Source organism: Vipera berus (assembly GCF_964194415.1).
Source record: "Vipera berus genome assembly, chromosome: 3".
NCBI lineage: Eukaryota > Metazoa > Chordata > Lepidosauria > Squamata > Viperidae > Vipera > Vipera berus.
This window is the reverse complement of record NC_138204.1, coordinates 14,600,502-14,621,399: the sequence shown is the minus strand read 5'-3', so window position 1 is coordinate 14,621,399 and position 20,898 is coordinate 14,600,502. Positions and strand designations below refer to the sequence as shown.

Sequence of the window (20,898 nt, the reverse complement as noted above, 5' to 3'; positions counted from 1 at the left end):
TGCTTGTTCAATCAAAGCACAGACCTGAATTTGTTTTAAGAGGCAGGTTCTGGGGGAAACTGTTTATTAAGGTGTGGTTTCCAGATAGTCTGAAATTTCAGTCTACTGCTTTGCCTGCCAGCAGTGGCCATTCTTGATGCATTCCAGCTCCCTCAAATACCATTGACAGACATTTCAATTAAATGTCAACCTGCCTTGAACGTAATCTAATCATAGAAGCTGGGTGCCCTGAAATTATGCCAACGTTTAGGACTTCCTCATCAGAAATGTAGCCTCTCATTTAGATTTTGCATTGATTTTTACAGGTGGCCTGGTTTTGATGGAATGAAGATGTTGTTCAGTAATTGAAAAATATGTCGTATTAAGGAAACCATGGCTCTTATCACACATCAAAAGTAAGAACTCTCTACTGATAAAACAGGCTGAATCACTCAATTTCTGAACTATATTTTTTCCTAGAAATATAGGTAATCCTCAGCTTATGACCACAATGGGACCAGAATTTCAGTTGCTGACCACAGCAGTGGTTAAGTCAGTTGTGACCAATGTTACTACCATTTTTGCCATGGCTGTTAAGTGAATCACTGTGTTTGTTAAGTGAATCATGCAGTCATTACATGAATCCAGCTTCCTCCATTGACTTTCCTTGTTGGAAGCTCCCTGGGAAAGTTGCAAATGGCAATCCCATGATCCTAAGATGCTGCAACCATCTTAGATACATGCTGGTTGCAAAGAACCCAAAGTTTGATCACATGACCATGATAATGCTGTGAAAGGACCACTCCAGATACTTTTTCCAGTGTTGTGCTAAAACTATAGTTCTTTCCAGTATGATTGAGGAACTAAACCAATTTGCTCTTAGAAGGAATCTGAAGCAGTGAGTAAATTTTGAGTGCAACATTTTGTAAAGAGCATGTATGTCCTCAGTCGTTCACGTACTTTTACAATAAGTAAGTCTTGTGTCCCAAAGGTGGTTTTCCAAAAGGCAACTAGACTTTCTTGGGTTTTGTTTTCTTGAAAAATGTGTCACTTTTCATCCAAGAAACTTCTTCAGTTCAGTTCAGAACTGAAGAAGCTTCTTTGATGAGAAGCGAAACTTTTTCGAGGAAAAAAACCCAAGAAACTTCAGTTGCCTTTTGGAAATGCATCTTTGGGGCAACCATGACCTGGATGACTGAGAATCTCATAGACATGTAAGCTTCATGTTTTTAATGCTCTTTGTTCATCCTACCTACAGATTCTGAGAGATTATGTAGAACAATCTTTGCTGTGGCAAAAGCCATTTTCTACCTTTTTCAAATGATGTCTGATTCTACCATAGTGTCTTTTCTTCCCGTACCTCCCTCATTCTCATTTTCAACATAAAGTTTTATAATTCTGGATGAAGCTCCAGAAGCTGTTTTGGAGGCTCAGCTGACCCACATTAAGCATGCATGACTTCAGCTGAGCATTTAGGATATAGTTTCAATACGAATAAAATATAGACATTGATATTGATATTCTAATATAGTGTGCTGGTGAAGTGCATTAAGCCAGCAGGGGGAAAAATATGCTTTGTTTTTATGGACTGTAATTTACTTACAATCATGGTTATTTCAAATTCACAAAACTTATCCATATAAAAGATGAAGCATGGGTAGAATGAACAAACTTGAGAAATAAGGGGAAAAGTCACAACCAAGACAATAGTCAGGGATTTCACTCCAGGGTAGAAAGGCAATTTAAGAAAGTGTCTTATGATCTTCCTTAGTTTTCATAAAGATAAAAGGAGGGAGGAAGCACATTCACACTAAGGATTTGGCTCATTATATATGTGTAATAAAATAGTATCTTTGGTTTTGAAGTTTGGTCTTCCTTATAGGTCTGTGTGGTGGAATGTAGTCTGGATTCCTAGGAGGGAGGGACTGTATTTCAGAGGAGCAAAAGACAGCAAAGTATAGACAGTTTGTATAGGAGAAAAAAATGTTAAGACAACTTTCCCTAAGAGTTCTCACAGTATATGGTTATTGGTGCAAAGTAGTCTTGTTTTAGTTTGTCAAGATTTGTATCTATAAGGTAAAGGTAAAGGTTCCCCCGTACATGCGTGCTAGTCGTTTCCGACTCTAGGGGCCGGTGCTCATCTCCATTTCAAAGCCGAAGAGCCAGCGCTTGTCCGAGGACGTCTCCGTGGTCATGTGGCCGGCATGACTAGATGCCAAAGGCGCATGGAATGCTGTTACCTTCCCACCATAGTGGTCCCTATTTTTCTACTTGCATTTTTACGTGCTTTTGAACTGCTAGGTTGGCAGAAGCTGGGACAAGTAACAGGCACTCACTCTGTTATGCGGCACTCGGGATTCGACCCACCAAACTGCCGACCTTCTGATCGACAGGCTCAGCGTTCTAACCCACTGAGCCACTGCGAGGACAAAAAAAGAAACTCCTTAGAAGAACCTCAACATGTCTTTCTTGGTTCTTGGTGATTGATATCAATGCACTCTCTCCCTCCTGGAAATCCAGATTATATTCCACCACAGTCTGATAGTCAGGGAAAGCTCTGTCCTAATATCCAATGCAAGTACTGACAGTCTGCATCATGGAGAGATTCAAAGTAGCTTGCACAGGATGATGAGCTCATCAGTCAGGGCCAGCACAAAGAGTCCACCAGACCAGCTCTACAAACATGGCTGGCAACAAGGAAGAGGGTTGGGCAGCAGTTACTTAAACAAGCTGTGTATGATATGTTGCCTTCCCACTCAAACTAACAAGTTCTCTGTTGTGACATGTGTGGTTTTGGCTTAACTGAACCTAAACTCAGCAATTGAGGTTCATGAGGCTCACTATTCCCAAAAGAGCAACTCCATGCCATCAGTAAATCTTGCCTCAGTGTAGTGGAATGCAGAGATAAAGTTGAAAAAGAATGGAAGAAGCATCAGCAGAACCATTAAGACACAATAAGGAAGAATATAAATCACAACATAATCCCTGGAAAGGCAGTAGCAAGAGAAAGAGACTCAAAATAACTTTGCCTTCATTCCCTTTGATATAAGAAGAGGCGACACACATTTTTACAGACTTTCAAGATTCTGTTATTATACTCTATAGCAGTATTTCTCAACATCAGCAATTTTAAGATATGTGGACCGGTGACCAAGTTTCAGAGTTTAAGTCCACCCATTTTAAAGTTGCTGGGGTTGATAAACACTGCCCTACATCAGTGGGGTTCTTGTGGTATCAACTTCTTGCCTTGGCCATGTTAAAAACACAGTCTTCACATGGACTCTAAACTGTATATTAAAGTGTTAATTAATGGACTGTAAGTGATTATAGGCAAAATGATTCCTATATATCAATCTGGATTCATTCCAAATTGAAATAAAGCTATCCTTATCAGGAAATTATTAAATACGACATAATTTAACGAAACTTTCTCTAGCCATTTCTTCTTTAAATATAATTAAAGCTTTTGATTCTCAGGAAATGCTATTTTTTTAAAAAAAATATTAATTAAATTTACATTTGGGGCTGGTTTTTTAAGACTATTCAACATTTCATTATATCACAGCAAACTGCAGTAGTAAAGATGAAAATTCTTGTACAGCTTAACTTTTTATTGCAATGCATCCCAGCAATAATTCCAGAACAAGCTTTAAGACATTGGCAAAAAAAGAAAAGGAAAGAAACAGAAAGCTTCTGCTTTCATGAAAATATTTTTTTCACAGTAAATAAAAGGATTCCCTACAGACCTCAGAAACATGCCCAATTTGTAAATCTATTGTGAAGCAGCATAGTTACGGCATATGATTCTATTTATTATGAAGACTCTTCTAAACAATGGATTTAAGCTGAAAATATGTTAAGAGTCAAATGAGCTTATAAATCAGTGTTTTATATTCAAAACATTTTTCTAGAATAAAACATAGTGAAAATGTTTTAATAAAACAATGCTTCAAATACACAATTTTGATAAAGGATATTTTTTTTTCCTTTAACTCCTTTGATAGCCTATTTCAATCAGGATAATCATCATGGTTTGGCTAAAATGAAATCTTTGAACGCATAACATTTTTATAGATTGAAATATTTTTCTAATAATAGTGAAGTTTTCAATAAAGATCAAATTGCGCCTGTGAAGGGCTTTTCTTTTTGTATCAACTCAAATCTCTTTGGGGCAATAGAAATATTAGCGCTTCAGCAACACAGCCGTATATTAATTTTTAGAATTTAATACTTCACTGTTCAAAACCACTAAAAAGAACAATGTCAAAAATGTATAGGAAATTACTAGAATCAGAAATAGGAGATATACTATATGGATTAAAGGAAGTCTGGAATGGATTAAAGAAAGTTAAGAATACTGATCTTGGTAATTTCATATAGGAGACAAATTGGCAGTTATAAAACCAGGTGGGTTCACCTCAATTTCAATGCAAGATCTCCAGTGGTAAATTATGCATCATTGGCACTGGGTTCCTGTTAAAATTCGCACATATATAACAAAATTATTCTTCCAAATGGTGGAGACGTTGTAAGAATGTTTTTACATTTGTGGTGGTCAGGTGATCAAAGTATACAATTTTAGTGTAAATTTTTTTGGAGAGATAAATATTGTCACTAAACAAAGAACAGAGGTTAGGTTTATTGCAGTTATTAACAAGACCAAACCATAGGCTTAAATATAAAGAACTGATTATCAACTTAATTTTTTAATTGTGCAACATTGGAAAATTCTAGGTAACATAACAGTTGAGTTGTTATCAAAGATAAAGGTAAAGTAATGCGTCTTCAGAAACAGGAACTACAATATAACAGAATAACAGAGTTGGAAGGAACCTTGGAGGTCTTCTAGTTCAGTGATGGCGAACCTTTTAGAGACCGAGTGTCCAAACTGCAACCCAAAACCCACTTATGTATCGTCGGGTGCCAGGTGGGCGTGGCCCATTGGATGGGCGTGGCCCATTGGGTAGGCATGGCTGCAGTGACAACGGCAGACTAGGTGGGACTAAAAAGTTCAATCAATTCCAACTTTGCAAGATATTTTTTTTCCCACGAGAAGTTGGATTTGACTGATTGATTGAACCTTTTTTTTTTGCACACGATGGTGGAGGCCTAAAGCGAAAAGGTTTTATAAAACCCAGCTGAAGGCCTAAGACTGGGGCGATGGTGCGCGTGCCCACAAAGAGAGCTCTGCGTGCCACCTGGGGCTCGCATGCCATAGGTTCGCCACCATGGTTCTAGTTCAACCCCCTGCTCAAGCAGGAGAACCTATATCATTCCAGACAAGTGGCTGTCCTGTGATAGAGAACCCACAGCTTCTGAAGGCAATCTGTTCCACTGGTTAACTGTCCTCACTGTTAGGAAGTTTCTCCTTAATTCCAGGTTTTATTTATTTATTTTATTTTATTTTAATCCCATTTATATGCTTCTCTGCTTGGTTACTTTCCATCCATTGCTTCTTGTTCTGCCTTCAGGTGCTTTGGAGAATAGCTTGACTCCCTCTTCTTTGTAGCACCCCCTCAAATATTGGAACACCGCTATCAAGTCACCCCTAATCCTTCTTTTCACTAGACTAGATTTCATCAAATTTGGTTGGATTTTATGGTTTACTTTAATAGTAATATGTTATAATTTGGTAATTATAATCTATAATTTATATATGGTAAATTTTCACATGTATAGTACCCATTTCTATATTCACACTATAGTAGATCCTTTTTGCATACTCTACATCTTTTTTTCTTTATATGCATCTTGGATTTATGTTAATGTAGTTACCTGATATTGCTTGAAAAAAAAACTACCTAGTTTGGCTAACCTTGCAGGGCTCATATTTGGACAATTTGGTTTTATATGTGGAGGCAATAGCAAAACGTGGCTCAAAACTAACTATTTCAGTTTAGAATAGCACTATCTGCACTGAGCCAATTGACCCCAGACAGCTCAACTTTACAGCTTATTAATACAACCCATGGATTACAGCAGAAGGTTGAACAAGAATATTAATTTAGCTAGGTAGCATCTTAGGTCAAAGATATCACATGGTACGATTGAATCTGTGGGCAGTTCCACTAAAGTCTTTTAGCCACTCTTACCAACATACCATTGTTGGCACTAGAATGCTGAGCTGACTTGTGGCTGGACTGGGGTTTACCACAAATTGCAAGATGTCCCTTTCACACATGGAAACACTGGAACTCCACATAGCTGAGGAACAGGCCATTCTCATTTAGTGGGAATGTTTTCAAATTCCTACCTCCAACATTTTTGGCTTTCCTGTTTCCCTACAACTGCTAAACCTCTGTGGCACCATGATGTCCTTTGCATTAAGCTTCAGAACAGTATCAGACAATTTGCAAATAAAACCCTCTTCCCCACAACAAATGCAGCAAGGGAAAGGTGAGAGCTCCCATTTTTGCAGTCCCTAGAGCAGGGGTCACCAACCTCTGGACCATGGACCAGAACAAGTCTGCGACCCTTTAGGAACTGGGCTATGTAAGCAAGCAAAGCTTCATCTGCTCATGGACAGGATCTAGGTAGTGCATGAAAACACACACACACACACGGTCCATGGGGAAATTTTTTTTCACAGAACCGGTCCCTGGTGCCTAAAAGGTTGGGTGTTGCTGCCCTAGAGAACTCAATACCTTTGGAGTTACAGGTTACTAACTACAGGTTAAGGGACGCGGTGGCTCAGTGGGTTAGGACGCTGAGCTTGTCGATCAGAAGGTCGGCAGTTTGGCGGGTCAAATCCCGAGTGCCGCGTAGCAGAGTAAGCGCCTGTTACTCGTCCCAGGTTCTGCCAACCTGTGAAATGTTTGGACAATAGTGACTATGGCTATGTAGAGGTGCCCTATATAGGTAAGATAGAAATGAGACATAGTGTTTGTGTAGGAAATGTTCAAACTATTTATCACTTATGCCAGGAATAATAGCAACAATCACCCTGCCTGTTTAACTTATATGCAGAGCACATCATGAGAAAGGCAGGGCTAGATGAATCAAAAGTTGGAATTAAGATTGCCGGGAGAAATATCAACAACCTAAGATATGCAGATAATACCACTCTAATGGCAGAAAGTGAAGAGGAACTAAAGAGCCTCTTGTTGCAAGTGAAGAAGGAGAGTGCAAAAGTTGGGTTGAAACTGAACATTAAGAAAACCAAGATCATGGCATACGGCCCTCTCAATTCCTGGCAAATAGATGGGGAAGAAATGGAGGTAGTGACAGATTTTATTTTCCTGGGCCCCAAGATCACCGCAGACAGGGACTGATGCCAAGAAATTAAAAGACGCTTGCTCCTGGGGAGGCAAGCCATGGCAAATCTAGACAGCACACTAAAAAGCAGAGACATCACCCCGCCAACAAAAGTGCTTATAGTCAAGGCTATGGTCTTCCCAGTTGCAATGTATGGCTGTGAAAGTTGGACCGTAAGAAAGGCCGAGTGCCAAAGAATTGAGGCCTTTGGTGCTGGAGAAGACTCCTGCAAGTCCCTTGGACTGCAAGGCGATCAAACCGGTCAGTCCTAGAGGAGATCAACCCTGACTGTTCTTTAGAAGGCCAGATCCTGAAGCTAAAACTCAAATACTTTGGCCACCTAATGAGAAGGGAGGTCTCACTGGAGAAGAGCCTAATGCTGGGAAAGGTTGCGGGCAAGAGAAGAAGGGGACGACAGAGAATGAGGTGGCTGGATGGAGTCACTGAAGCAGTAGACGTGAGCCTAAATGGACTCCAGAGGATGGTAGAGGACAGGAAGGCCTGGAGGAATGATGTTCATTGGGTCGCGATGGGTCGGACACGACTTCGCAACTAACAACAACAATAGCAACAATGCTCTGCAAAGACAGATCACCTGACAGAAGACAAGATCTGAGTTAGTAGATTTCACCCTAGTCTTGCTTGCTCTGATCTTCTCATATGTGGGTGTGTGGCTTTTTTTGTAAAAAAGGCAAATATACATGTCCCAGAATAATGTTGCAGGATCCAATCTGGGTCAGTCACCGGGACCAGAGGTTTACTCTTCTGAGCTCTCAGACTCGTGCTGGAACCCATCCTCAAGGAACTTCTCTCTCATCAGAAGTTACCAGAAGTTCTTAGTTTGAATTCCCTGATAGGTGAATAAGAGGCTACTGTGGGATTATACTTCACCTGTCCTATCTGCTGAACTGAAAATCTATTTAGCCCTTCAAAAAGACGCTAAGCATTTTGAGCCAGCTTTCCCCAAACTGCTATCTTCCAGATCTTTAACACTACAATTCATACCATCTTCAAAAATCTTGCCCATGGTTAAAATAATGGTTGTAGCCATCTAATAGTACTTTCAGGGAACCAGTTGCAAGAAGGCTGGTTAGCCTCATCACCTTTCTGAAGCTAAGGGTTTATAATACTTATTGAGTTCTTGATCCTGTAGGGAGGCATTAGATCAACCAAAGCACAAGACTCTTTTTGGACATAAGCCCAGTCTATTTCAAAAACCATTAACTTCTTTTTGAGTTGAATATATATCTGTATTATGTCTCCCTGAAATCCAAATACTCATTGATCAGTGACAATTTCCAAGTACCACCAGGGAAAACCCACAAAGAATGACAGAATCATGCTATATTTCAGTGATGATGGATGGAAAAGTTATGTAAACATCCCACATAGCAGCAATAACCACAGCTGGGCAACTTCTTAGAAGAGACACTTTGCAGTGTGTGGGAGATTCCAACAAAGTACCCCATTTTGAATAATGAAAGCAGTTCCATCTCTTCCTGAGGTAACACAACTGTTTTATAGGCTCTCTTTCAGCTGTATGGGGTGTTCATGACCGGGAAGCTGCTTAACTGGGAGAGAAGTTAAGTTCCCAAACACCTATTTCTTAGTATTTGTATAGCCCTAGTAATAACAATTCTAATGTCGCCAATGTACATTTCTTGTTCAGCACTTAACCACTCTTTGTTGGAAACGTAACCAGAGACATGGCCAAAATTCTACCTACTCTTTCATTAAGTAATGGAATTCCAGTGCACTATACCAACTATTTTTTTTATGCAAGCCAGACCATCTTAACATAAAAGAACCCACACTGTTTATCTATTCCTTATAGTTTTGTGTCTGAAAAACATTGGCTAGAAACTAGGTTAAGATGAAGAGTTGTGCATAATTATTTCATGTGGAGAAAAATTAAATGAAACAACATTAAACAAACGAATCACTAATAAGTAAAATGCACGCTTTCCAACTTGTGTTTAATTTGGGTGTCTTTTTTATTCATACATTCTATCTTTTAAAACAATATTTCGTGTGGAGGAAAATATGAAATGATGAATAGACTTCCTTATGATCTTCTGATTTGAAGCTGGTTGTTCTTTGTGTCTTCATCCCAAGGATAGGGATACAGCTTTTTTTAAAAAAACAAAAATACTATTCGTATAAAGTAGATTGGGAGACATGTGAATATATTGCAGTTTTTCTGTTTCCCCCCACAAATGCAGACTGATGAGTAAGTAGATGTTTAAAAAACAAAAATTGCTAGGGAAAAAAAATACTAGCACTGGATCTGGCAGAACAAAAGTTTGGAAACTGATTTGGCTCTTGCTGACTTACTTAATTTCCTGAACAATACAGACCATATCATATTAATACCGAACTCATTATCTGCATTTTTATCTTCATGTAGCCAAAACACCACTATTATAGACTGAAGAGGGTGTCAGCATGCTGAGTGGATGGGGAGTACTTTTCTTGGGGGCAAAAAGATTATGGAAAACTGATGACTGATTCACTTAACAACTGTGGCAAGGAAAGTGGTAAAATGGAGCGAAATTCACTTAAAAACTATCTTGCTTAGCAACAGAAATTTTGGGCTCAATTGTGGTCGTAAGTCAAAGACTACCTGTAAAGGAAGAGCTAGTGAATTAGTGCAGCTGACAAACTCACACAAACACTTTCCCTGACTTGTGGCACTTCAGCAACCAAATTGAAATGGCATTTTTCTGTCCTATATTCCCTCTTTGTACCAAAAAAGTCACATTAAAAGCGGGCTCTCTCACGTGTGGGTTTACCATTTGATTTTGGGTTGAATGTACTGTAATTGCTATCTTCATGTTTAGCTAAATAGGCAGCTTAGTTCACATTTACAACTAAGAGCCTTTTAATTGAAATCAGCCTGTGTACTCTGCTGTGGTTGAGCCACAGCTGGCATTAAAGAATCCAACATGTGTTCCAGCAATGGCAAAACATCTATTTGTCTCTCACGACTAGCCTCAAAAGTCTGAACAGTGTTTCCACTTAAACCATGAGAGACATGGAGTAGCAGCAGGCCCTAGTTCACCATCATCCATCATCCACTGGGTGACTTTGGGGCAGTCATTGTGTCCCAGCTCAAAAGACACTCATAGTGGCTAGTGTGTGATAGTAACAGTGGGGAACCCAAGTTCAAATCTACAAAAGCTCCCTAGAGGTTGTACTCTCTCTCAGAACAACCTACCTCACAAAGTTGTTTGGGGGGGGGACTGGACAAGGGAGCATGGTATTAAGATAATCACCACCTTAAGATCAAAAAAAGAAAAGTGGGATATAAATTAAATAAACAACACAGCTAAGTCAAAGCCCATCATGCCTTTTAAATCAGAGTGGTTTCAATGATATTACCTTCCCCAACCTGGCAAGAATCTTGTACCACAACTCCTGTAGTCTAAGTTAACCACCAAGATGGCAAAGGTCTTAGCAGATCACAGAGAGATCCAAGATGATAAAAGCTTTTTAAACTCCTTTTTCATCTTGTAGAATCTCTTTCAATCCTGTTGTTTTGGTCCAGCCAGAGATAAAAAGGACTATTTCATATGTAAGCAAAAGAAAATGATAACATTGAGTACCACTGAAATGTGGAACGCTGAGAGAAACATACAGGTAGTCCTCAGCTTATGACCATAATTGAGCCTAATATTTTTGTTGCTAAGCAGGACAGTTGTTAAGTGAGTTTTGCTCCATTTTATGACCTTTTTTGCCACACTCATCAAGCAAATTATTCCAGTTGTCAAATGAAACTTGGTCATTAAGCGAATCCAGCTTCTCCCATTGGTTTTTCCTGTCCAAAGCCAGGTGGGAAGATCACAAATGGTGATGATATTACGGCAGGATAGCACAACTGTCATAAATACATGCCAGTTGCCAAGTGCCTGAATTTTGACCACATGACCATGGGTTTGCTACAACAATTGTAAATGTGAACTGTATAATATTCTGAAAACCATCCAGCTTTGGTTACCACATTATAAAAAAAAAATTGAGACTATGGAAAGAGTGCAGAGAAGAGCAACAAAGATGATTAGGGGCCTGGAGGCTAAAACATGTGTAGAATAGTTGCAGAAATTGGGTAAGTCTTCAATGAAAGGAAGGGGTGTGTGTGACATGATAGCACTGTTCCAATATTTGAGAGGCTGCCACAAAGAAAAGGGGGTCAATTTATTTTCCAAAAGCGCCAGAAGGCAAGACAAGAAACAATGGATGGAAACTAATCAAGGAGGGAAGCAACCTAGAACTAAGGAGAACTTTCCTAATGGTGAGAACAATCAACCAGTGGAACAGCTTGCCTTCAAAGGTTGTGGTTGCTCCATCACTGGAGGCTTTTAAGAAGAGACTGGGCAGCCACCAGTCTGAAATGATTTAAAGTCTCCAGGGGGGGGTTGGACTAGAAGACCTCCAAGGTCCTTTGCAGCTCTGTTATTCTGTTAACTGTTCCGCTAACCCTGTCCTTATAATCAAAGATGAGCCCTAAAAAATATACAGTTAAGATGAAAACATTTATTCATTTATTCTGTTTCTATAATGTACTTCTAGGTTCATATTCCCAAACTCTAGTGGTTCATAGCTTTGATGAAGCAGATCTCTAAGCCAGCTTTCAATGTGTGAGGGAAGTGACACTTTGTGCTGAGTGCACATATACGGGTGGGAAAGGATGGCTGTTTCCTTCTTTCTAACTTGCCACTCTCTGATAATGTTATTTTTGAAACTTTCAGATAAAAATCTAGAGCTCATAATGAAGTGTGAGGCAATAAGGTCCAGCGACCAACAATCCTGTTGGATGGGCGCACTCGGCTTAGTATAGGCCTGTCTTTGATCTTGCCTTCGCACATGTTTTTCTTTGAGCGCAGCCAAAAAAACCTTTAAATGTCAACCTGACAGCAAGTTAAAGCTGAAAATTTACCAACTGCACTTGCCATCCATATTGTTTTCTAAACACCATTTCACTAGCCTACTTAACGCTTGCCAGAAAATAGCTTCCAATGCAGATATCTAAAGGGAAAAAAAAATCAAATTTTACTTAAACTCATCCAAGAAGCTTCTTCTGTTCAAAACTGTTCAGAAAAAAAAAATGATCAGAACTGAAGAAATTTCTTGGATGAGAAGCAAAAGTGTTTTCAAGGGGGAAAAAAACACCTCATGAAAGTCCAGTTACCTTTGGGACAACTATGACCTGGATGATTGAGAGAATCTCCGTAGAAGCTCCTAGAAATGTTTATCCAGGACTGGACTAGCAATGGGGTAAAAGGACATGACTGAAAGAGAGAAGGTGAAATGTCTCGTGCCGGATCTCCCATGAGTTACGATACAGTGACAATCCACATCTGGGGAAAACTCTTTGCATTGTCCCAATAATCAGATTTATTGCCAGGAAAAAGGAGTTAAGTTACAGAACTGTGGAAAACAGGTAGCTTCCCTTTTTCCATTGAGTATTTTAAGGCACAAGCTCTTTGAGGAGTCTAATCCTCATCCTGACTGCCTCTTGGTGCAGGGAAGATGTTGTCACTGCCCTTTGATGGACAAAGAGCAAAGGAATAAAGACCTCTGCTGGTCCTGCAATATTTTCCAAATCTCCATTCCCAGGCTCAGGGAATTCCAGTACAGGTGTATGGCTCCAGCTTTTAAACATACAAAATGGTTAAATAGAAAAGCTCCTCTTTGTAATGAATGTACAGCACATGTAGCACTTGCATTGCAGCTTTAAGGAGATCCCACACTGATACATACCACACTTTGTGAGATGCAGGAAAATGTGTGTTATTAGCCTTCCACAACTAGCTTCTTTTCAAAGAATTGCTAGCCAGCCCAAACTGTGGCCTCCACACACCTTAGTGGGCTACATTTGAAAAAACAGTGAATCCTTCCTTCCTTCCTTCCTTCCTTCCTTCCTTCCTTCCTTCCTTCCTTCCTTCCTTCCTTCCTTCCTTCCTTCTTCCTTCCTTCCTTCCTTCCTTCCTTCCTTCCTTCCTTCCTCCTTCCCATTCCCTCCCTCCTTCCCTCCTCCCTTCCTTTTCCCATCTCCTCCCTCCCTCCCTTCCTCCCTTCCTTCCCCTTCCTCCTCCCTCCCTTCTTCCCATCTCCCTCCCTCCTTCCTCCCTTCCTTTTCCCATCTCCCTCCCTCCCTTCCTTCCTCTTCCTCCTCCCTTCCTTCTTCCCAGGTCCCTGTCTCCCTCCTTCCTCCCTTTTCCCATCTCTCTCCCTCCCTCCCTCCCTCCCTTCCTCTTCCTCCTCCCTTCCTTCTTCCCATCTCCCTCTCTCCCTCCTTCCTCCCTTCCTTTTCCCATCTCTCTCCCTCCCTCCCTCCCTTCCTCCCGCCCCATGGAACATATTTAAAATGTTTTACAAATGACTGAGACTTTTCTTCAAGTAGCAAAACTCAATGGTTAAAGTTCAGTTATTCTGGTATTTTCCCTGGCCCTTCCACCACTGAATCTCCCCGAAACCTAAACCAGGCAATGAAAGTCTGCAGAGCACAGCTTCTGTACCAGCAACCACCATAGGAGGCATCTGTATTTTCTTTTGTTTCTTTTAGCAAAGTGTCTTTTGTGCATGCATGTGTGTGGCACGTGGTATGTGAACATGTCCACATGTACAGACTTCCTCCCTAGGGTCTAATCAGGGTGAGTGTGCATGTGTCTTCTGTGTGTCTTCTGTATGTTGGGGAGTCTCTAGTCAGGGAGTTTGCATAGGTGTTTCCTGACTGTTTTTGTTTCTGCTAACCCCTTGCGTTGCATGTAGGTATATTTATGTCAATATGAGTACTGGGAAGCGGAAGATGTCTGCATATGGTCTGCACTGCATCACATAACCAAGAAAAAGAAAGGAGAGGAGCTTCAAATGGACCAATCACCAACATGGTGACTTCTGCTGCATTGAGTCCTGTTTTCATTAAAAGGACAATGACTCTCAACCTCAGCAACTTTAGGAAGGGTAAACTTCAACTCCCACAATCCTCCACTAGCCATGCTTAAAGTTGCTGAGGTTGAGAAACATTGCATTAAACCTTAAATTCAGCTTATGAAAGAGTAATTCCTATGATCACTCAACATGCTATGCTCATAGCTTAAGACAATGTCTTGGTTTGCATAACATGCTACAACAAAAGATTCAGTCACAGTTTCGTTCCATACAGTATTAACCTTGTGAACTCTAAAGCTTCCTCCTTCCGTTTTGTATTTAAGATGGACAGTGATTAATATTTACATGTTACTTATATGTAAGGGTGTAGGTCTATACATATGTTGTATATGGTATGTTTAAATGTGTGTTATGGATGTGAACACTTTGAGAGCAAGCAATTAAATTTCATGTTTAGTGTGTGCCATTGTGCCCACATTAAAATGACAATAAAGGTTATCTATCTATCTATCTATCTATCTATCTATCTATCTATCTATCTATCTATCTATCAAAACCCAAGCCCTAGAACACAATGAACCATAATCCACAATACAAATATCTTTAATTTTAGTATAGCACTTTATCCCAACCCAGACAAGCCATTGTTTCTTCCATCTATTGCTGAAGAATGCAAGGAGAGGTTTAAAAAAGACCCTGAAACAATGGACTTCTATTTTAAAATTCAGCCAGCTCAAAATAATTAGCACAAAACACAGCGTACAGCAGCACGTGGAATAAAATCACATCAGTTAAAAACTATTTGAGAGACATGGTTCTTCCAAGCCCTCTGAATGCCAAGAGTTAACCACACACCTCCTTATGAAAAAGTTTCATGGAGTAAGACCCAACATAGATGCTAAGAAAAGAGAAACTGCATAGCATAACATTGGCCCCGTATTTTTAAAACAACCCACACTGAAGGCTAGTATATATTCAAGGCTCTTTTATGTCAAACAAGATTTTTGCATGCTGGGGGAGAGGAAGCTTAAAAGGTCAGCATGTTGTCTACATTTGCATGGACCAAGACGGATGCAGGCAGCCATTTGCTTGTTTCAGCTGAGTCCACCAGTAGCATACAAGGCATCTCCCTCAACAGGGACGTTGCCCACCTTCAACCTAAAAAGTGGGTCAACTCTAACCCCAGTAACACCAGTAAGTCCAGTTCTATTAATTTTCCGACTGCCTAGCTTTACTATTGCCCATTAGTCTTCTGCATGAGTCTCTTGAATCACTCTCTGTTCTTGCCCCAATGCCGCAAAGTCGCTCTTACAAGACTAAACTCCTGTGCCACTCATACGCCATTCAGGCACTCTCTGAAGCACTTTAGAGGCTAAATTCTTTGTTGATTTGGTGGTCTAGGAAAACTATAACAGTGTAACAGAGTTGGATGGGTCTTCTACTCCAAGCCCCTGCTCAGGCAGGAGATCCTATGCCGTTCTGGACAAATGGCTAATCTAAAACAGATGCCTTCAACTGTCACACACCTATTTTTCTCTAATAAATAAATAATCCCTAACCACCACCCATTATCAATGGGTCAGAAATCCTCCTCCCAACCACGATGTGATGGAATATAGTCCAGAGTCGTAGGAGGGAGGGGCTCCTTCCCAGAGAGGAAACTAGACAGCAAAGCTTGGACTTTTTGGCATGCAGGGAAAGGGTGAAGGTGGACCCTCCCTAGCACTTCACAGAGTATATCTAGTAATTATACAGATTGTTGCTTGAGTCTAGCAAGGTTTCTGTCAATCGGTGAACACAATAATAATACAATCTGAAAGGAACTCCACCTGTCGTTCCTGGTGCCTTGGGTTTTACACATACAGTACATAGCCACCAGCACATCCACCAAAGGAAGCCTTAACATTGCTATTATCTACAGAAAGTGCAGTTCTCACAAGGGACTACATGCTTTAGTTTCTAAATCCACTGGTTTTATAAGCAGCCTTTATTTATGGGTGAGGGGAGTGAGTGGGTGAATGAAGGTATCTGTCTATCCATCAATGACAGCAGGAAGCCCCTTGAATCTGTCACTCTCAGTACCAGGAAGCTGGCAAAAGCATTGCTTAGCATGTACATTCAACCAGGACAAAAAGGAATCCATGCGCTGAACACATTCAGTGCCAACATTTTAATGTCTGCTCTGTTTGAGAACCAGCCAAAAACATAGCCCCAACTTAGCTGAGCGGCTTACAGTAAGTTCCTAGCCATTTAAGGGTCTACCAACGTCCCTCGGAAATCCTGTCTTATTGTAGTTGAAAGTACACACGAAAAAGCTTTCTGCTTTAACAATTTAAAAAGTGAAAGCTTACAGATTAGGGTAAAGTCTGTGGCAGGTAGGCAGGGTTTACAACCGAAGATCTGTTACTATATGCAGGAACTGAGATGTCCCAGATTTAATTTTAGATAAGTGACTGTCCAGTCTCTTCTTAAAAACCCTCCAATAATAAAACCTCCAATAATAAAGGCAAGCTGTTCCACTGGTTGATTGTCCTCACTCTTAGGAAATTTCTCCTTAGTTCCAAGTTGCTTCTCTCCTCGATTAGTTTCCATTCATTGTTTCTTGTCCTACCCTCTAATGCTTTGGAAAATAAACTGATCTCCCTCTTCTTTGTGGCATCCCCTCAAATACTGGAATATTGCTTTCATGTCACTCCAAACCTTCTTTTCACTAGACTAGACATACCCAATTCCTGCAACCGTTCTTCATATGTTTTAGTCTCCAGGCCTTTAATCATCTTAGTTGTTCTTCTCTGCACTTCTTCCAAAGTCTCAACATCTTTTTTCTAACGTGGTGACCAAATCTGCATGCAGTATTCGAGGTGTGGCATTACTAAGGCTTTTTTATTTATTGCTTTATCTGATACTGCAGATTAACACTAAAAACAAAGACCTTTTTAACTCAGGCCGTCTTAACCTTCTACTTGGATCTAATATGATGTTTGACAATCATATGATATTTATTAAATTAAGATCCTGTCTTTTGTACTAAAACTCAATGAAACATACATAGTGTTCCCTGCTCCAACCTTTCCCCACAACAGTAACCCTGTGACTGCCCCAAAGATATTTATTTTATTTTATTAAATTTATATATTTATATATCCAGTCAGCTTCCGTGGCTGAGGGCAGAACTTAGATCGCTCCGCTCCTATTCCAACATTTTGGCCACCACACTACCATGGTTTGCTTTTAGCGATCGATCAAATATGTTGAACTCCAGCTTCTAAGGTTTCTCAACCTTGGCAATTTTAAGATATATATGGACTCCAACTCCTAAAAATCCCCAGACAGTATGACTGGCTAAGGAATCCTGGGAGTTGAAGTCCAGATATCTTAAAGTTGCTAAAGTTTAGAAACACTGTTGTGAATATCAGTAGCCTTGCATTCTGCAGAGATCCAGAAGTCCATCATTAATGTATTTTATGTATTAATTTATTTTGTATGGCTACCCATCCCAACAAGTGAACTCAAGGCTCCATCGCTATACCTCACTTTCCAGATGTCTTTCCATAAAGTAAATGGATGTCAGCCATGTTTGGGTGGCTTCAGATTTTACAAAACTTGCCAGGGAATGTCATGTTTATATACACGAATGTCAACTCTGATCAACATTTGAGCAACTAGCAATCCTTCTCTGCCTCATGAAGGCCCACTGTGTGCATATAAATATTCTTCTTTATATACTGTAGATTGGCATTAGTTGCTTGAGAAGGGAGCTGCTTTCGGAACTTAGACCAGCCCAAGCAAACAGAAGCAGAACCTTAACACATGATGGTGTGTGTGGGTGGGTGTGGGTGTGTGTCTGTGTGTGGGTGTGTGTGAAATCCTTTTGTTGCAATATAAAATCTGCAGGCCAAGAGGTCAGTGACTTGGGATTTCAAATGAAAAAGACCAAAAGAGCACAAGAAAATAGTATTTTTCCCACTCAAAAAAAAAATCAGCCAAACTACCCATCTGGCGATGGAAGTTCTTCTCCGCAAAACAAGACAAAAAACAACAACAGAGGAGTAGGATTTGTGTTTATGCCGCCTCCAGACTTTTTGCTGTATTCGCTGCCATTGGTTATTGTGGCCAATCTTCTGGAATTGACCTTGGACAGACTTAAGAAAACCATTTAGGCTTAAAACATGAGCCAGAGTTCAACCAGGCTACCCACAGAGTCCGCTGTCAATCCCAGAATATGGAAAGGGAAAAGAAAGAACAGAAGGGTTCTGAATACAACATTGTCTTAGATTTAGCACATTCCCCCCCCTCCCCTCCCAACACCACCATCTGGTATTTTGGGCACAAGAGACACAGGAAGCCTCATCCATTCTGGGCAACAGACAGGGGTGTTGGATCCTTTTTCCTAGTTCTCCATCCATTCTGCATTACAAATAGGAGCCCAGGTGGCTCAGTCTACACAGGAAACAGATTTATTAAGTCTCGCACATTATGCTACTTTTGGAGAGAATTCCCCATATTCTCCAGAGCACAATATTGTGAAGAAGCATCCTTTTTTTAAAAAAAAAGAGTGCTAAAAGTAAGGAACAATTTGGCCAAGTTCTCTTCAAAAAGATGGTGAAGGAAAATCTGTTTACTCCAAATAGAGATTGGCTCTTGAAAATGCAGCCGGGATTAACTTTCACCCTGCATTAGTGGTCTCCTGACATTCTCAACATAAAGTAGTCAACAGTTACTTATTGGCCATTTCATTCTGTGCAGAATTTACTTTTTTTTCAAAAAGCCACAAAAAGTCAGCACTCTCCCACTCTTTTAATATATACTAGTGGCTGGGAAATCCTCCGGAGTTTAAGTCTACACATCCAAAACATGCCCAGATTGACAGACACAGAGCTAGGAGAATTGCTACCATTAGGCTAATAAAAAGAATACCAAACATGCAAATTGGTTCATCTTTATGTAAGCCAATATGCTAACTTGTGTTTTGTTTTTGTTTTTGCAAATGGGTGTATTCAGTTTCTCCCACTCGTGACTACAATATATACTGCCCCATATCCCAAAGGTGTTTTTTTATTTTATTTTAAAGGCAACTGGACTGTCTGATTTTTCTTTAAGACATTTTGCTTCTCATCCAAGAAGCTTCTTCAGTTTCTTGGATGAGAAGCAAAACGTTTTCAAGGGAAAAAAAATGAGAAAGTCCAGTTGTCTTTTGGAAAAGTAATTTTGGGACAGCTATGAGCTGGATGAATGAGAACCTCCAGATGTGTATTGCCCCACATAGAACAAGGTACTTTGGATTAATCAGGAAAAACTATTATTTTCTTAACTGTCCAGCATTATCATTATCACTGATTGCAACATTTAAACACTGATGGGAGCGGATTTGCTCTTTGTTTAGGATAACCCTCCGAGTGTACGAAAGCAAAATTAGTAAAAGCTTTTGCGGCATCTTTAAAAGGTCAACACATTTATTTTAACAGACGCTTTCGCGGATTAGCTACCAAACATGCCCTCTACGCTACTGCTGTTCCTGATTTTCTGATTTCCAGCTAACTGACCTTCCACTGCAATCCAGGAGTAATCCCGTGGTTAAATTCTCTCAACACACTTGAACCTCAAACTTTTGCAAACCCGATGCAGACTAAACCAGTGTTAACAAATCAAGCTGGCGGAGGAGGGTCGAGAATAGGAGCGCGCTTTTATTCTGGCAGCGCGTTTAAACATCGTGGTTTGAGTTTAACGATCCCACGTTAAGTCGCAGGTAACCAAGTTTTCCGCAGCGCGATTTCCACCCGTCTCTTCGACGGCAGCCCATCTTCTCAAGTTGCGTGCGCGCCACCCGCTCGGTTTGACATTTGACTTGAACGTTTCAAATAAAGGAGAATATTTGCAGCTCGGGGTTGACGTGAGGAATCCTCGGTGCTCTCTGAGCTTGCTTGGTTTCTTGCAGACGTCTCTCCTTACCCAAGCTAGGTAACACCATCAGTGCTTGCAAATCAGCATGCTCGGAGACCACCAAGGACCCCCCCCTCACTTTAACCTTTCTCCGGGGCAAACAAACCAAGGCCATATTCCCGGCGACCCGGAGCTTGCTAGGCTGTAAAAACCATCCCGGCGGGGAGGACATCGCTTTCCCGAAAGGCATCAGCAGCCCCGATTTCAACTCGATGGCGCCAGGAACTCCAATCCCGGGCCGAGCCAAGAAGCCACACAACCGCCCCCCCGACCCACCCACCCCGACCCCAAATTCAACGAGCAGCCGAGCCTTGCCTAACTCTCACCTAAGCAGAGGGCCACGAGCGCCCAGGATCGGAGCATGGCCAAAGCGGAGCCTCTCCTCTCTTCTGCCAGCCGACGGGCGAGCAGCCGCCGGAGGGCGAGAGCAGCCCAGCCGCGGGGGACGCTCAGCGCGCGTTGCCTCGGCAGAAAAGCCACCTGGCGTCCATGGGGGTGCTGCGGACCGGGAGCCGAGCCGAGCCGAGCCGAGCCGAGCCGAGCCCGCTTGGCAAAGGAAGCCGCCGAGGGGGGGGGTGTCGCTCTTTCGGGGAGCTGCTCCGAGAAAAGAGATTGCAGGACGACGACGATGCCTCGTCCAGCTGCACAGCGCGCTCCTTCGCCTCCAGCCCCGTCTGCGGAGAGCTCCGAAGGCGGCTCGGCAGACTCCCCGGGCCCGCGCCAGAAGAGGTGGAGACTCCCCAGCCGCCCACGCCCCACGCGCGCTGGGGGGGGGGCGCCGCCGTCGCCAAAGCTCTCCCGCCCCACCCCACCCCCACGCCAGGAGGCGGAGAA

At 41.4% G+C, this 20,898-nt stretch overlaps 1 protein-coding gene across 1 annotated transcript in view; it reads right to left on the bottom strand.

The window, feature by feature from the left end:
* Window positions 1-20,509, bottom strand: part of APCDD1L (APC down-regulated 1 like) — a 52,653-nt gene extending 32,144 nt beyond the window's left edge. The window contains exon 1 of the mRNA XM_081322524.1: window positions 20,391-20,509. Within this exon, the coding sequence (XP_081178650.1) occupies window positions 20,391-20,427 (37 nt within the window). The 5' untranslated portion in view covers window positions 20,428-20,509. The remainder of the gene's footprint in view (window positions 1-20,390) is intronic.
* Between the last annotated feature and the right edge of the window lie 389 nt (window positions 20,510-20,898).